At 35.9% G+C, this 16,927-nt stretch overlaps 1 protein-coding gene across 8 annotated transcripts in view; it reads right to left on the minus strand.

The window, feature by feature from the left end:
• The window catches only part of pde1ca (phosphodiesterase 1C, calmodulin-dependent a), a 71,317-nt gene that overhangs the window by 36,834 nt on the left and 17,556 nt on the right, over positions 1-16,927 (minus strand). Inside the window, exons 1-2 of one of the 8 annotated variants that reach the window (XM_083551163.1) lie at positions 8,205-8,885; positions 5,034-5,060 (exon numbers count right to left, since the gene is read on the minus strand). The exons of 4 other annotated variants lie outside the window; for them this stretch is intronic. In XM_083551163.1, the coding sequence (XP_083407289.1) occupies positions 5,034-5,060; positions 8,205-8,335 (158 nt within the window). In that variant the 5' untranslated portion in view covers positions 8,336-8,885. Of the gene's footprint in view, positions 1-5,033; positions 5,061-8,204; positions 8,886-16,927 lie in introns of those variants that run through there. 3 more of the 8 variants (XM_083551164.1, XM_083551165.1, XM_083551166.1) reach the window with 3 other exon arrangements.

Here is a 16,927-nt window from a genome sequence, read left to right on the forward strand (position 1 = left end):
TTTCAAAATAATGAGAATACTTCTATCACAGTAATGTAATGCTCTGGCCTGCCATTTCCGCTTCTGACCAGCTTCTGTTCCTGCGGCTCGCACGCGTCATTTTAATTCAGTATTTATTTTTTTTTTATGCAAAATAATTTAACGGAAAAGTAACTCGCATTACTTTTTTTAAAAAGTAACTCACATATTAATGTGTAAATTTATAAAATAATGGCTACTTTACTCGTTACTCCAGAAAAGTAATATTATTACGTAACGCACGTTACTTGTAACGCGTTACCCCCAACACTGGTTATCGTAATTGTGAGATAAAAAAATGTATTGTTGAACCATCGTACTCAGGGACCATCCGTGCTACTTTTGTATGTTTTATGTATTGTATATTGTGAAGCTTTAACTGCGTGTGTTAATTATGTGAACCACAAATATTACCTCTGTCATTTGACATTATGTACATTTAGTTCAGTGTATGCACTGGACAGGTGGCCATGTAAACAAAAACCTTAACAAATAGTAAACTTAGTGTTCTTGTGCTTAAAGCATGAAATCCACCTAGGGACAATGATGAGGCCTTGGCTAATCTGAGGGCGCCTCCTGCACTATGAGATAAACGTAATTTATGATCTTGCTGTTACTGCAGGCACAGAAAGAGAGGGGAGAAAGAGATCAGAAAGAACTGTCTTCACAAATGACACAATTGTTTATTTCCCTCTAGCCCCTGGCAATTACAGGTTGCATGCAGGGCACATGATCTATAAACTATGGAGTTGGTGGAACAGATCAGAAGCATCCATTTGGGGTGTATGAGGAAGCAGAAGAAACAATGCATGAATGACAATTTCAGGGAGAGGAAACTATTCTTTGCTGCTTCTTTACATTGATCTCACACAAAACAACAGAACCATGGGTGCACTAGAGAGAAAATGTCAAGAGATGAAATCAGTGGGTAAATGCATCAGGTTTGCCTCACTAATTATCTCATTTAATAATCAGAAGTGTAGTCTGTGATTCACTAGGTGTGAAGTTATCAATTAAGAAGTGAAAATCAGACAGCAGAGAGGCAAGACAAGGCAATGAATGCATTTTTAAAGCACAGAAAATAGCACTTATGACACCATATCAGGTGCCAGGTCAATTACTAACTCATGTTTGTGATGTTACAGTCTAAAGGTAAGACTCTGCAATCCATTCAGATTTGTAAAAGAAATTTGCACTTTCAGAGCAATGAGTAAATATTTATCTTCTTAACATTGAGAACCATCATTGCAAATTGGTGGAACACATATTCATCATTGCTGTTAATTCTGGATTAGGAGAACCAGAAATGCAGAGGCAAAAGGTTAAAAAGAAAGGCGGGAAAAATATAATTAAAAGCCGACAAGGGCATGTAAACAAAACCCATCTGGGGGGAATTCTGTTCGAGCATCACATTTATTACACCATGTGTGAAAAACAGATTGAGCCGACGACAGGGTTCGGGGGTCTGCTATGGTAGTGTGAATATGAGCTGCCTCCAACTGGGCAGCCAACCCTAAATAGATTATCAGAAAAGACCATGCTGATGGCCATTAAATCTACCGTGCACTCTGTGAGCCATTTCTCAATAGCTTGAAAATGAGTTTGGGTCAAGAGACAAGTGGTGAAAAATATCCATGCTAGAGAGCTGAAAGCTGAAACTCTGACTATGGCTAGTTCAAATAAAAACTGTACAATGCCAATTAAACTATGGTAGCCAACTAAGTTTTAAATGTAAAGAGGTGTAGTTGATAAATACTTAGACATATATAAACCAAGAATCCCAGGCCAAAGCTGTGAGGTTACAAGTGAAATATTTAAAGACATAAAATAGTACTTGATTAAATTGGGGATATCAAATAATATCATCTATGTGGTAAAGATATGTCCCAATAGAGCAATAGAGCTTTGTCAAAGCATTGTTTAGAATAAGGAACTAATGAGACTGAAAAGCAGAAAAAGTCAAATAGGTCTTGAGAGACTCCAACCTAAAGCACTACTCGAACAACCAATACTATGGGATGTTAAATCACTTAATGTAATAAATTAGTTTGGTTACTGTTTGATTAGTAGAGAACACATTCAAATGGGAGTTAAAATGCCTGCTAAAAATTGTTCTGGTAAAATACTCACAAATATTCAAAAAAGAAGCTCAACAATAAGAGTTGCAGCCAGACAGCAATGTGACTGGAACATGAAAACAGGCATGCATAAGATCATATTAGCAGGGTGGATATGAGGAGGTCCTGGCTTTGAGGACTTCAGCCAAGTCCTCAGGGGGAAAGGCTGCCTTTACATGCAGTCAATCAGTTATTATGAATCTGTCTGGTCTTAAAGCAATGCCAAATAATCAGTAAGAAACCATAGGGAGACACTTACGAATGGAAATCTTTTTTTAACAATTTGCTTGTTTTTTTTTTCTTTCAAAATAGATTTTAGCTATGCATAGGCATTATCTATGCATTGAATAATGCAATTATTCAGAGAGCTGTGTGTCACTAAGGATGTTATTAAGATGCATGTACTATTCCTGTACTAACAGTAAAATATGATTAAAATGCAGTACCTAGAAAAGTGACTTCCCTTGTTTAGTTCATGTATGGGACTACAGAGTGCAAAAATCCAATGAAGCATCTACTGATAAAAACTGAAAATGAGATTTATGAGAATTTATATGCACGTCTGAGAACTTGATTACTTTAGATGTGGTAGGAGCCTGACAGCTCTGCTCTGCATTTTAGCTACAGATGTCATGATTCCATTTTCTGTATGATTGGGATTTAAATGAATCTGTCTCTCCGTCTCCGAGCATCCTCACTTTCTCAAAGCATACCGATTGCATATAAACCTGGGACCCGATATAATATTCATCGGGAAGTATGAGTCATCATACAGTAGAGCACTGCTGTAGTTCATGGAGCATCTCATTTGGATCAGTGTAACTGCATTAGAGTGACCTAGCCTGGACTTGCACAGTCAACACTGGTCAAGACTATTAGCTTACAGGGCAGGAGATCAATGGGTTTGTGAGTATGTGAATCTGATGAGGGAAGAGGTCAGGTTGGGATTTGAACGGGGAGTGTGGTGGGTAATATCTGAGTGTGAACACAACAGAAATGCAAACAAACCTGTCTGATAGAGATAATTATGTGCAATAAAACAGTCCTTCTGAGACCAAAGTCACATACAAACACACCCTGCAGGAGATAGTGTTTCATCTGACTTATTCTCTTGGTAGAGTGCTGTTCTGTACTGGTGCACATATGGGAAAAAAAAAAATGATTAAAAAGCCTTTAGGTTCTTGGTTGATTTTTTTTTTTCGTCTCTGATGCACATTATAAAGGCAAATATATTTTATAGACATTACTATTTGCTGATTTTTAGTTTTGACATGTATAGTTCAATTTGTTTGATGTTCTGTCCTTAAATCTGATGGCTACAGATAGCAGCATCTACACTGCTGTTGGTCCACACACATACACACTGACAGACACCATCACATTCTTTTTACACATCCTGCCAGCTCATCAAACACTTATCACTGGACACACATACACAGCCATAAAAACCCATGACACATAAAGAAGGGCTGGAAACACAGGAGCTATTGCTGGCTGTTTATGTCTGCGTGTCAGGTCGCTGACTGAACTGCATTCAGCTGTGACTGAACACTTCCTTGGTTTTGTTTCTGGGTAATGTCAAGAGGATTTTTGGTTTACCTCAGTATTTTTTTTATTTTTTTTTATTTAACCTTTATTTACCCAGGTTAGTCTCATTGCGATATAGAATCTCTTTTTCAAGAGAGGCCTGGCCAAAATAGCAGAACAAAATTAAATCACACAATCACAAAACAAACAAAAACGCAAAAGACAACTCAAGTGCATTTCAATTTAAATAAAAGTGCCATTAATTAAAACATTTGCATGTGTGGATAGACTCATGTTCTATAGATTTAACATAATGTTTAAAATCATTTAAGGAAATTAGACACTGTAGCTTTAGTGATTTCTGTAGGTCATTCCAAGTTGAAGGTGCAAAAAACATAAAAGCCTTTTTGAACAACTCTGTCCTAGCTTGAGGAACATTTAATGAGAGAATTTTCTGGGACCGTAAACCATAAGTACTCTGTACAAAAGAAAGAAATTCGGACATGTAGCCTGGCAGCCTGCCTATAATACCCTTATATATAAAAATATAAAGGTGAGTAAGCCGGCGATTTGACAGAGAGGGCAAATTCACTTTGGAGTAAAGTGTACAATGATGCGTGAGAGGTCTGCAATTTGAAATAAACCTTAAAGCTTAAACCTTAAAGTTTAGGGCTATGTATGTACACATGTATATTGTTTATAAAAAGAATGACAGGCCTCCACCAAGGTCAGAGATGACACAGCAGTAATATCAAGTAGGCTAGTATGCCTGCTGGCACCATTAGCCCCTCACCCCCTAAATGTGTGACATAACTTAATGCTGACCCCCCCAAAACACACACACACACACACACACACACACACACACACACACACACACACACACACACACACACACACACACACACACGTATATAAATCAGAGTGTATAAAATGCACAGACACTAGTACAAGCATACAGTGCACACACACACAAACAAATATATTATTATTATATTATATATTTATGTACATTAACATACATAAGAGTTCTTATGAAACAGGTTTACATTAAGGTGACAAACATAAATTAAACAACGGTCTGTCTGCTCTAACAAATACACAATTAAAATAAAATACAAACACTACAAGAATGAATTCAAAAAGACAAATATTTCCCAAATATTTTGATTACATATTATTTTCCTATTACATATTTCAATGGCATTTGAATGAAATACAAATACAAAAATATTGATATGTTGTGAAGAACTGTATTAAGCAAGTATGAGCAACAGTGTTTTTTGTTTATTTTGTATGTTTGTTTTATTACAGTAAGCATGGTATTCATTGATGCCATTATCACTGCTTCCTAAGTGACATAGAACTTACCTCTGTGAAGTCTTCTTATATTTTCTCCTGAAAAATAATGAGAAAAGAATCATAAAACAATTTGTATTTCACTTAGCTGTATGGACTGATAAGCTGAAATGAGGTGACAGGATTTGACTGGTCAGGCAAGTTCTACTGCTGGGACCCCACTGAAACTTCTAATTAGTCCACACTAAGACTGCTCACATAAAAGCCTGGATTCTCAGACTTAATGGTTTCAGACTGAAATAATAGATTTGCTAATTATCAATAGCCAGTTCCATGAATATTAGCTGTGATTTTTTTTTAGGCATCTTGAGTAAAGACCATGAAAAGGTTTATAAAAGAAATTCTGCAAAATGTTCTCTTATAGCATTCTTAGGCCAATTTCAAACCAAAATGGGCATGTTTTGCTAGGTTTGGTGATCTTTACTCCTCTCTTATAAAAAAAAAAAAAAAAAAAAAAAAAAAACAGAACTGGCCATGAACTGGGGTGGTTGGATAATATGTTTTAAGCATGAGATTCACCAAACTAGACTCCAATATCCGGAACACTACAGTGGGGAGTGCATTTGCTTAAATATGGTACTCTAATTATGGTACTATATGGTCTAAATATGGTCCTATAACCTAGATACAAGATCAAGATACAAGTGTTTGTCCAATCCTTGTTATTAAGTGTTTTTGTTTACAGTTGTAAATGTAAATACTTAAGATACTTTTCAGTAAAAAACAGATAAGTATTAAAATATATAAAAATGAATCAATTTCAACATTTTTCTTTTCTTTTTCAGTAACAATATAAGTGAAGCTGCACCATGTCTGCCTCATAGTAAACTACCTACTTCATGATCTTTCACTATTAGGTTTTATGCTAAGGCTATACTCTATTTAATCTGTGCAGCTGATTAGGATTGTTTAGCTACAACCAGTATCACAATTCTCTAAAATGAGGGCGAACCTAAAATATCACCTATATGTGATAAACTATCATTATCACATTATCATTTCTTTGAAAGAATGGCTTTTAAAGTAGTTTTACATTTTCCACCATCTAAGCTCCTTATCTCTTCTAATCTCTATGATATAAATGAAAAACACACAAAGACAAAGACAAGCACACACAAACACATACACAAACACATCTCAGCTTTTAAATTTACCCCAATAGGCATTCCTGCTCCTGTTCGCTCACATTACTACAATCATAAGTCCAAAACATTTATGACAGTCTGGCTTTGCCTGTGACCCTGTGTTCATCAGAAAACCCAATTCTCCCAGAGGTACCAGAGGGGCAATAAATTACCAACAAGCCCACTAAAAGCATTTAGGAATAAAATAAAGCCAGCCAGAACATGACTTTGCCTTCTTTTAGTACTCTTATCTGTTGTCCGATGTCTGGCCTCAACAAATGCAAGGAGAGAAATGCAATTTGGTGCAGTAGTAGATGATGGCTTACATTTTGCCACTCCATCAGTATTAGCCTGGCTGTATGGCACTGCTGATGGGAAAGATAGTGAGCAGACAAACGATAGCTCTCTGGAGAACCTGTATATTCAGACTGTGGTCCTGCAATATAATTGCTGGTGTAAGCCTTGCAGTTTTCTATGTCTATGGCAATGGAATGCTTTAAGTAATAACCAGGGCTTAATTTCATTGCTGTGTACCTGTACTATGCAATGACAAAAAAGTTGCATCTATCTATCTATCTATCTATCTATCTATCTATCTATCTATCTATCTATCTATCTATCTATCTATCTATCTATCTATCTATCTATCTATCTATCTATCTAAATCAATTATTTATCATAGAATAAACATATTTATTCCCAAAACCAATTAAATCAATTGCTTGCATGCATGCATCCTGCATGCATGCTTTTAATCACAATGTGTATTGATGCAGTAAGCAAAGCAAACACTATCTTGATATAAATGATTTTTTAAAAAGGAAAAATGGGTATTAAAAGCAGCATTGGAAATATAAAAAAATATAGATAGATAGATAGATAGATAGATAGATAGATAGATAGATAGATAGATAGATAGATAGATAGATAGATAGATAGATAGATAGATAGATAGATAGATAGATAGATAGCATTACTTTACATGTTTTTATAGATATGCTAACTAGATAACTAACCCACTATACACATTGCCTGTGTTTTTTATTTATTTTTTTATTTATTAATGTTACAAATAGACCAGTGGCCATAAAAGCATGTGGAAACACACTTGGATCAGTCTTGAGGCTGTCACGACACAGAAGCACGCATACGCGCACATGCACACACAGAGACACACAAATACACTAACACAGCCAGCTCTCATAAGAACATAGACACACATACATTCACAAAAAGAGAAAATCACATAGAAACTGGATTTGCCCTGCAAAAATTTAGATTTGCACTTTTATCTGTATAAATGAATAGAAAATAAATTATGTTTCAAGGTGAATCACTGCCCACTCATTTCCTCTAATTTCTTCATTGATATCTGCTAAATTGTGATTCCTTTTGTATATAGGTAAGTATGCAGGCGTAATTTGGACATTACCTCATTTTAACTAGTTCAGTATAAGAAAAAGCTACAGATTATATGCTTTACATTATGCTTCCAATGATGCATCCAACCCAAGTCTCTCTCTCTCTCTCTCTCTCGCTCTTTCTCGCTCTCTCTCGCTCTCGCTCTCTTGCATTTTTCCGCTACATTACTACATTAAACTGAATTTTTGTACTGTAGTAGCTAATTCATAATTAATTAAATCACGATCAGTGTAGTTCTGACTATGTGAATAAGAACAAAATATGCCTGTTCAAATTGGGGTAGCCTTGAGTTCACTTTTGTTTAGCTCAACTTAGTACTACAGTGTACTGAATACACACATTATCTATGTACAGTGTTAAATTGAATTGATATCAGATTTACTGTGTTTCAAACAGCATAAATACTTTTGGGAGGATGCTTGCCAAAAATCAATTCCCAGAACCATTGAAAATGTTACGAAATAAAACATCTGCAAGACTGGGAAAAACAAAGGAAATTCTGACAAAATTGCAAGTGATGACTATGATTTGGTCTGAAGTTAAAAAGCCATCAATTAAAAAAAAACATTACATAAAAAGAGCAAACAAAAGACACACATTTAGATTCATATAGGAAAAGAAAGAAAGCTTTACTCACAGTCCTCTCAGTCTCAGCCAGATCTTCTCTATCTGCTCCGGCTGTAGATACTTCAGCGAATTGTTCTCAAAATCCTCAATCTCCTTGGTAGGTGATTCCATGTCAAAAATGTCAACCAGGCAAAACGACATGAAAGTGGATTATCCCTTGGCCAGAACAGAGCCAGCAGCTGAAGTGTTGTTCCAAAGTGGGAGTGTGAGCGGGCTACAGCCCGGAGTCTGTCAGAGTGACAGCTGGAGCCTGTCCCTGTATTCTCTCTCTCTCCCTCTCTCTCTCTCTCTCTCTCTCTCTCTCTCTCTCTCAGCAGACTACTCGAAGAGAGTGTTTGTCACCAGCTCTGTGGTCAGGTTTGTAGTGAGAAAGTGAAAGAGCTGTGAAGGGTCATGCTTAGTACTAACTCTAACAAATATGTAGATAGAAGAAGCGAGAGAGAGAGAGAGAGAGAGAGAGAGAGAGAGAGAGAGAGAGAGAGAGAGAGAGAGAGAGAGAGAGAGAGAGAGAGAGAGAGAAGGAGGGGGGGATGTGTATACGGAGGGGATTAGAGCAATGCTGACGATCTATGCATCAAAGAGTTACCAGTCCATGCCTGTGCCACAGCCTTCCTTCTGTCAGAGCAGGGATGCAATCAATGAATTCTGACCACAGAGCATATTGTTTGGGCTGGCAGAATGGGAAAGAGAGAGAGAGAGAGAGAGAGAGAGAGAGAGAGAGAGAGAGAGAGAGAGAGAGAGAGAGAGAGAGAGAGGGAGGGTGAGAGAGAGAGAAAGAGAGGGAGAGGGAAAGAGAGAGAGAGAGAGAGAGAGAGAGAGAGAGAGAGAGAAAGAGAGAGAGAGAGAGAGAGAGAGAGAGAGAGAGAGAGAGAGAGAGAGAGAGAGAGAGAGAGAGTGGTTCCTCTATATATACCCAATATGAGCAAAACAAGTCAGCCAATGAGAGAATGTGTGAGTGTTGAAATGAGGAAGTGAAAAAGTATATCATTCTGTTGAGATGTGTGAATTGCAGAAGCCATTGTGTGAATGTGTTTAGATGTGTGAGACTAGAACACAAATCATTTTTTTTCCCCCAGGAGCAAGTAACATCACCTACTGCATTATCTTGATTAACAATGATAGATAACCCAAGAAGATGAAACTATTCATCACCTTGATAAAATAATAAAACCTTGACTAATAGAGATTAAATGAAACACTTCAAAACAAGCATGGTCAGGTTATAGTTCATTTAGTGTAACTGAGAAAAAAAAGGTATAATACAATAACAAGAAAATATTCATAAAACATAAGCACATATGCCATTAAGAGTGTACAAGCTTAAATAGGGGAGCCAGCTCTTTCAGCTTAGTGGTTGAGACAAGAAGAGCAGTTCTACAGAGCTCAATAATCGCAGCAAATAGAGCCCCTGACATATTGAAGTGATGACAAAGATTATTAGCAGAAATAAAGACCTGCCATTATTGTTGAGTGTTAGGTCCACTTCTGAGGCACGCTTTGTCACAGTTTACTTCTGTCGGAAAACCCTTATATCTTTATCTTAATGGTGGGAATCAAAACACATTACATTCCACCAAGTGAATGCTCAGGGAGAATTTGTTTTCCCTTAAAAGAGACAATTAAAAGAAGAGGCTGGCACTGTTTGAATCCACCAAGTCGCCAGGTTCAAGAGTGTTTATCTTTGCAACTCTGGACTAAGGCACTCCTCAAAGCAACCTGTCTGACTCAGTGACTCCATGGAACAAGAGGAGGATGCTGAGATCATATGCTTAAAGGAATACCCCAGCTGTTTTTTTTTTAACCTAATCTTTATTAACTGGATCTGTAGGGTATGTGAACCAACTAAGAGCAAGGCTTTTTTTAATGCTCTTAAAGATCAAATCTGTTCACTCTACAGTTACTGATAATGGAATCAGTTGATGGAGAAGTTGATAAACATTCATGTACAATTTATTTTGTACAATGTTTTTTTAAATGAATTCATCAGTAAGTACTAGCAGTTTAAGCTTTATATTTGTATATTTTGCCCTTATAAAGATAATTATTAGGGAAACAGGGAAGAATCTGGGATGATGTGTTACCAGGGTAGCTTAAAAAGGAAACATGAAAGTGCCCTTGTTTACTCCTGGTGGTACATGAATATCAGAACCTCTTAAGAGAAGGCTTGAGAAACCAGGATTGTTTTTTCACTTGGGTTTCTGTAGCACTGATTCTGTGTGACTATTGTACAGTACATAGCTATGGACAGAGTACACCAGCTGCTGTTAGACATCCATTTTATGGATTTTTGGGTTAAAATACTCAGCAATCACCCATAAGCCACTGATGCAGTGGATAACAAAATGGTTTAAATGGTGGAACATTCCTTTAAGCTGTCATTTGCACATCTACTCTGAATTGCTTTGTGAATTTTTTCATGTATACAGGTCAGTAAGCATTAATTGGCAAGTCATTAAGATGCATCGTTTTTATTCCACAGATTGCAGGCAACCTTCCCATTTATCAGAGGCACAATGCCATACTGTCCTTATTTGAAATACATGAAAATGGACAACTTTACTTTTTTGTGCAGTCTTCGTAATAGACTACATACACTGTTAGCAATAATTGCTAAATTACGGCGAAAAAGGCAACAGGTTTGTAACTTTGTACCCTTAATGAAGGTGCTTGTATATTAATAGAAATAGCATCTTTTTTTTTATATTATTATTGTGCCTTGTTTACTTTGGAGATAAAGAATGTAGATGTTGAACAAGTTTTCTTTTATTTTCCTAGGTGCTGTAATTTTTTCCCATCACTCCTAATTTCCTACAGAGTTTGAGCTAATCCCAGATGATCTGCTTCTATTCATTATTAGAAATAAGTATTAGTATACATTACCTGAGCCTCCAGCTGGCTTTGCTGTTCAGATGGCCTCTGGGTTACTTGGCCCTTCTGCCACTATTTTTGACCCATTGGCTCCAAATCCTCTGGGTAGCTTTACCACCCTGCTTTTTAACCTGCCACCTTGCCTCTCTGACCATTGCCTACTGCCAGCTGACATCACTGCACCTTTCATGCCCCCATCAACACTAAGCCTACAGGGTCTATATAAAATAAAATAAAAAAGATATATATATATATATATATATATATATATATATATATATATATATATATATATATATATATATATATATATATATATATATATATATATATATATATACACACACACCTTGTATGTCCAAACTTTTGGTCTGTACTGTATATATATTATATATACAGTACAGACCAAAAGTTTATATATATTATATATACAGTACAGACCAAAAGTTTATATATATTATATATACAGTACAGACCAAAAGTTTGGACACACCTGCTCATTCAAAGAGTTCTCTTTATTTTCATGACTATGAAAATTGTAGATTCACACTGAAGGCATCAAAACTATGAATTAACACGTGGAATTATATACATAACAAAAAAGTGAACTGAAAATATGTCATATTGTAGGTTCTTCAAAGTAGGCATCAAGAGAATGCCAAGAGTGTGCAAAGCAGTAATCTAAGCAAAAGGTGGCTACTTTGAAGAAGCTAGAATATGACATATTTTCAGTTGTTTCACACTTTTTTGTTATGTATATAATTCCACATGTGTTAATTCATATTCATATTGATGCCTTCAGTGTAACTCTACAATTTTCATAGTCATGAAAATAAAGAAAGAAGAAATAAAGAAGGTGTGTCCAAACTTTTGGTCTGTACTGTATATATATATATATATATATATATATATATATATATATATATATATATATATATATATATATATATATATATATATATATATATATATATATATATACACACACACACTAAAAAAGCACTAATCTATTCAATTAAGTTGTCAATGTTAAAATAATTTGTATGGATGCTGCCCTATATTTTTTATTTGTTAAGACAAACACACATAAGGCATAAGATATGCAATTTTGCTCATTGTAAACCTTGCTCTTGGGAAATATCTATTCATCCACAGACCCTTTTAGTAAATCAGCTTAATCAGTGCACTTTTGCTGCACCGTCCAGCATAAAAAAATGAACTCTATGTCCATGGCTGTAGTAGGGAACTAAATATACAGTAGTTAGAATCAGAACAGAAAGTCACATGTCATGAAAAAACAGCCACTTCCTTCCTGCAAGCAGACACACATTACCAGTACTTTTTCTTTCTTTTTCAGAGTGACTCAGCCTGTCCCTTTTCAATTAGCAGATGCAAAGTGGGGGATAGAACCATGAAGCAAGAACAAATAGAGCAATTCTCTTTCAAGTGTCACAGGAGCTCAGTACTCTTCCATCAGACAACTCACTTCTTTCTTCTTTATCATTCTCTCCATTCCACTCTAGCCCTTCTCCCCCAGCCATTCTTTCCCCTTCCATCTATCTCCACTACAGAGAGCTGCGTGAGAGATCAGCATGATGGCGAAGGAATGTCTTAAGAGGACAGGAGAGCACATTTTGGAAAATATCTTAATTACACAGTGATTTTCTGTTTCTAACTGTCAAATGGAAAATGTGTAATTCCTCTAATGTAATTTCCTCCTCCCTCTCATTCAGGAGATCACCACAAACCCTGTCATCTCTGAAGGAGAATGTGTGTGTGTGTGTGTGTGAGTGTGTGTGTGTGTGTGTGTGTGTGTGTGTGTGTGTGTGTGTGTGTGTGTGTGTGTATAAGTGCATGCTCTTAGTCTGTGTAGTCCTTGTGGCTTATCTGAGGGGTAAAATAAGTGACTGAGGAAAATCAATTGAAATAAGATTCAGATTGAGGGCTTGAGCTGTGAGCAATTCAATTAACAACAGAAGACATTTACCATGTTTCCAAAACACTCTTTAGAAGTGGATCTGTACAGTGGAAACCCTCAGCCAACAACAGCCTTTGATGCCACACAGATTTGCATATAGCACTTTTTTTTTTTTATAGTAGAGCCAAGTAAGTTTCAAAGGCAATAATAGGATGGTCCATTAATAGGCCATGCTGATCCATTAACATGGTGGTCCAGCTGAGGATGCCTGGACTTAAACAAATGTTAGATAAGGCAACTTAATTATGATCATACATATCAGATCAAGGTCTTATCACATTAAATACAAACCAGGTGACATATCTGATTTATTATTATTATATCTTGTGGATTTCTGATCTATTAAGAAATCCACTGACTTCCTTTTATTTCTCTTTATGATGTACTAACGTCTAAATTCCATTTAACTGCATAGATGCTATGCCTTTACTCTGACCTTCACCTGACCTTCTCTTTAACTGGCTGGGTGCTATTACCACACCATGACATCCTAAACAAGAATGAAATTAAATTTTTGTTCAGGAATACAGTCTTTCTGAATAATTCTGTGCACTAGTTCTGTGAATGTACATAAAAAGCATACTGAATACATACAATATACTACAAATGTCTAACTTGAAACAGATTTAGCAGAATTAAAGATCACAATCTAAACCAGGACAGAGAGCTTGGCACTCACACTAGGAATGCTAGGACAAGACTTTGAAATGGTGTGTTTTTTTATGGAGTAACTGTTGTGAACCACAAGTGAATGCAATCAGAAGTCGAGGGAAGCTGAGTGGCTGAAAGTGTCACGTGACTGTTTTTCAGCCATGCTGGTTTGCAGCATGCACTATAGGAACAAAGGTTTGCAGCCGAAGTCAGTCGTGACATGACAACTAGAGTGAAATCTAGAAGTGTTTAAAATGTATCAGTATATCTGGGATTCTGTAAGGATTTATTTTATTTAAATTCACTGTCTTCTTCTGCATCTGACTGTACTATTAATAAACCAGCTTTAAAATTTATTGGCAAACAGATCCTTTGTTCTAAACTGCTTACTACGTGTATTGCTAAAATAACGCTGTTTTAATTATTTAACTTTGGGTGCTTTATTTAGGAAGCTTTGGGTTAGGGTTAGGGTTAGGGTTAGGATTATGGTTAGGGTTAGTGTTAGGGTTATGGTTAGGGTTAGGGTTAGGGTTAGGGTTATGGGTTATGTAGTCTATGTCTTGTTGAGGTCTTGTTGAGGTAAAAAAAAAATGTCATGGCTTTCCAGTGTCCACATGTCTAAATAGTAGGTATATATTAAAAATGGGTTGTAGTTAATCTGACAAATATACTGCTTCCTTCTTACTGAGAAACATTTCAGAGATGGGTTCTTTTCCTACAAGTAATTTACACCTTGAACCGTTTCAGAGCATTAAAGTGCAGTTCTATTTTTAAGAGATAAAATGCACACAACAGATTTTAGAGTAAAATAATCATACAGCCTTACATTTAAGACTATTGGACATTAACACACAGCTATTGCATTGATTAAATTTGTGTTTTATGAAGAATAAAATCAATTAAATAGAAAAAAACAGTTGGATGCATGTGGTCCTATTGCTTTCTTCATGGCCTGCTGGGGACACACTCAAATTGTTCACATACCTAACTGCACGCAAACACATATATGCGCACACATATACACACAACAGAGCTCATCAGCACCAGCACTTCCTCTGAGAGGATGCCAGATGCTGACCAGTCCAATAGTCTTATCAATCCAGTCTGAAGAGGCAATTTCAGCTGAATGCTGCCCTATGATATCTCCACATCTATGTTTAGCCCTGTGCTCTTTAAAAAGGGTGACTGATGTACACACATAGATATGCTGGAGTGGGGACAAAAGAAATACAGCCTTTGTGCATTATTAATTAACAGCAATGGCAAATTTAATCTAGCAGTATGCCTATTCTGAAATCATTAAAAAATAATTAATAATTAATAATTTCACTCACTAACTGCAACCAAAACATAATGTAAGGAAGTTCAAAACTGTTATGCTATCAGTGCAAGCAAAAAACATGTAAAAAGATCTAGAGAAAATACAAACAACAAGAATAAAAAAACTCTGTTACCGAAGTATGACTTTTCTATTTGTAATGGTCAACAGAAATTTTAAAAGGGAACAAACAATCTTTCTGCCTGATACCAGACCCTGGAACTAGTGGCTGATTATATTATGTGGTACTAATATTTTAAATACTGATAAAAACCTGGTCTGCTCCCTCTGACCAATGCCACCCTGAGGAAATGATAGAATCTGAAGGAAAGAGTAAAAACCCAACTGGACAAGCTAATTACCGTCCAGCAGGCTCATGTATTATTGAATTTTTAATCCTATCCAAATGGCAGCAGACTGCTCAGAGCTGCATGGTTTGGATGTCTAAAAAAGAGCAGGGGCATATTGAGTGACAAACTCCCTCTCTCGTTCACAAACCCAACAAATGTTGTGTTTGCAGGTCAGGGGAACTGAATACTCTCTGGGGTCCCCTGTATGAAACAATCTGAAGATGAACAAAGCCCCAGAAAAGAAAGGATGATGATATCTCTAACAAGTGATTAATTGCCCTCATTTCACTGCATGCCTTTCAGGAGTTTGAATTTTCATGGATGACTGACATCCCTGTTGACAGATTTAGCAGAGCGTAGCCAAACTCATTTAGGTTAACTGGAGATAAATAAGGCTATAGCAAATGCTTTAAAAAGCAAACACTGGAAAATAATAGATTCATATATTTGTTTTAATGGCCCTGCTATAAATATGCGTTTCTCTAACTTATGGAATATAGTCATTCAATAAAAGTTATTTGAGAAACATTACACTTTTGGCACAATGTTCCACTCCACTGGAAGTCTATGAGATAATGCAGTTGTCATGTCATGTTATGTGTGTGCTAATCACCAGACTTATTCACAACCTGCTAGACCAAACAAAACACAAACAATGCAAATAGTCAGGGGAGGCTGCTATAATGGACTGGAGAGGCATTACTGTTTCTCAATAATAAAAAGCCATCAGTATAGCGTTTCAGTTTTAGCATCAAATTATTTGCTCTTAACAAATATCTTAGACATATAAATTATTGTAGAATTTTGTGAAAAGAAGTGACAGCACTTTCAGTAATGAAAAGAATAGTATATAGAAGTGATGCTGGTTTAATTCCTTGGATCTTGGAAAAAAAAGATTCATGCAGCAATAATGTCCAGTCCATGTCATTGACACATGCCATCAGTAGTGATTGTGAAATACTAGTGTTGTAACTGTACACATAATCGTACCAAAATCAGTACAGTTTAGTTTCAGTACAGGGCTTTCGGTTCCGTACACACATGTGCCCAACACAATCTTTTTTACGTGCGGAAAATAATTACAATCTGAGTTCCCACAGGTGTGGGGGACCACAAGTTGGTTTAGTCTCTGCCTCGCACATTAAGTGCATTTATTTTTTTTTTATTATTATTAAACTTGAAAACATACACAACAATGCCAGAGGTATAAAATGTTTTACGCTTTAAGAATTTAAAAGTCTTAAATCTTAAAAAGAGAAAATCCTGATTTGTGGCAATTCAATTGATAACTCAATTTAATGAATATAATAAAAAGTTTAATAATTGTATTACAATTGTAATTAATTACAATAATTCTATTTTATTTTTTGAAAATATTATAAAATATTATTTTATTTATTATTTAACCAACCGGGCATTTTATATAAATGTTAATGTAAATAATAACAAACTGCATTAATAAAAAATGCCAAGCAATTTTATGTTTTGTATTTCTTCCCCCTAACCGTATCAAAATTGAACCGAAACATACATTTTGTGTACCATTACACCACTTTGTTCAAACCACT

Source organism: Silurus aristotelis (genome assembly GCF_946808225.1).
Source record: "Silurus aristotelis genome assembly, chromosome: 1".
NCBI lineage: Eukaryota > Metazoa > Chordata > Actinopteri > Siluriformes > Siluridae > Silurus > Silurus aristotelis.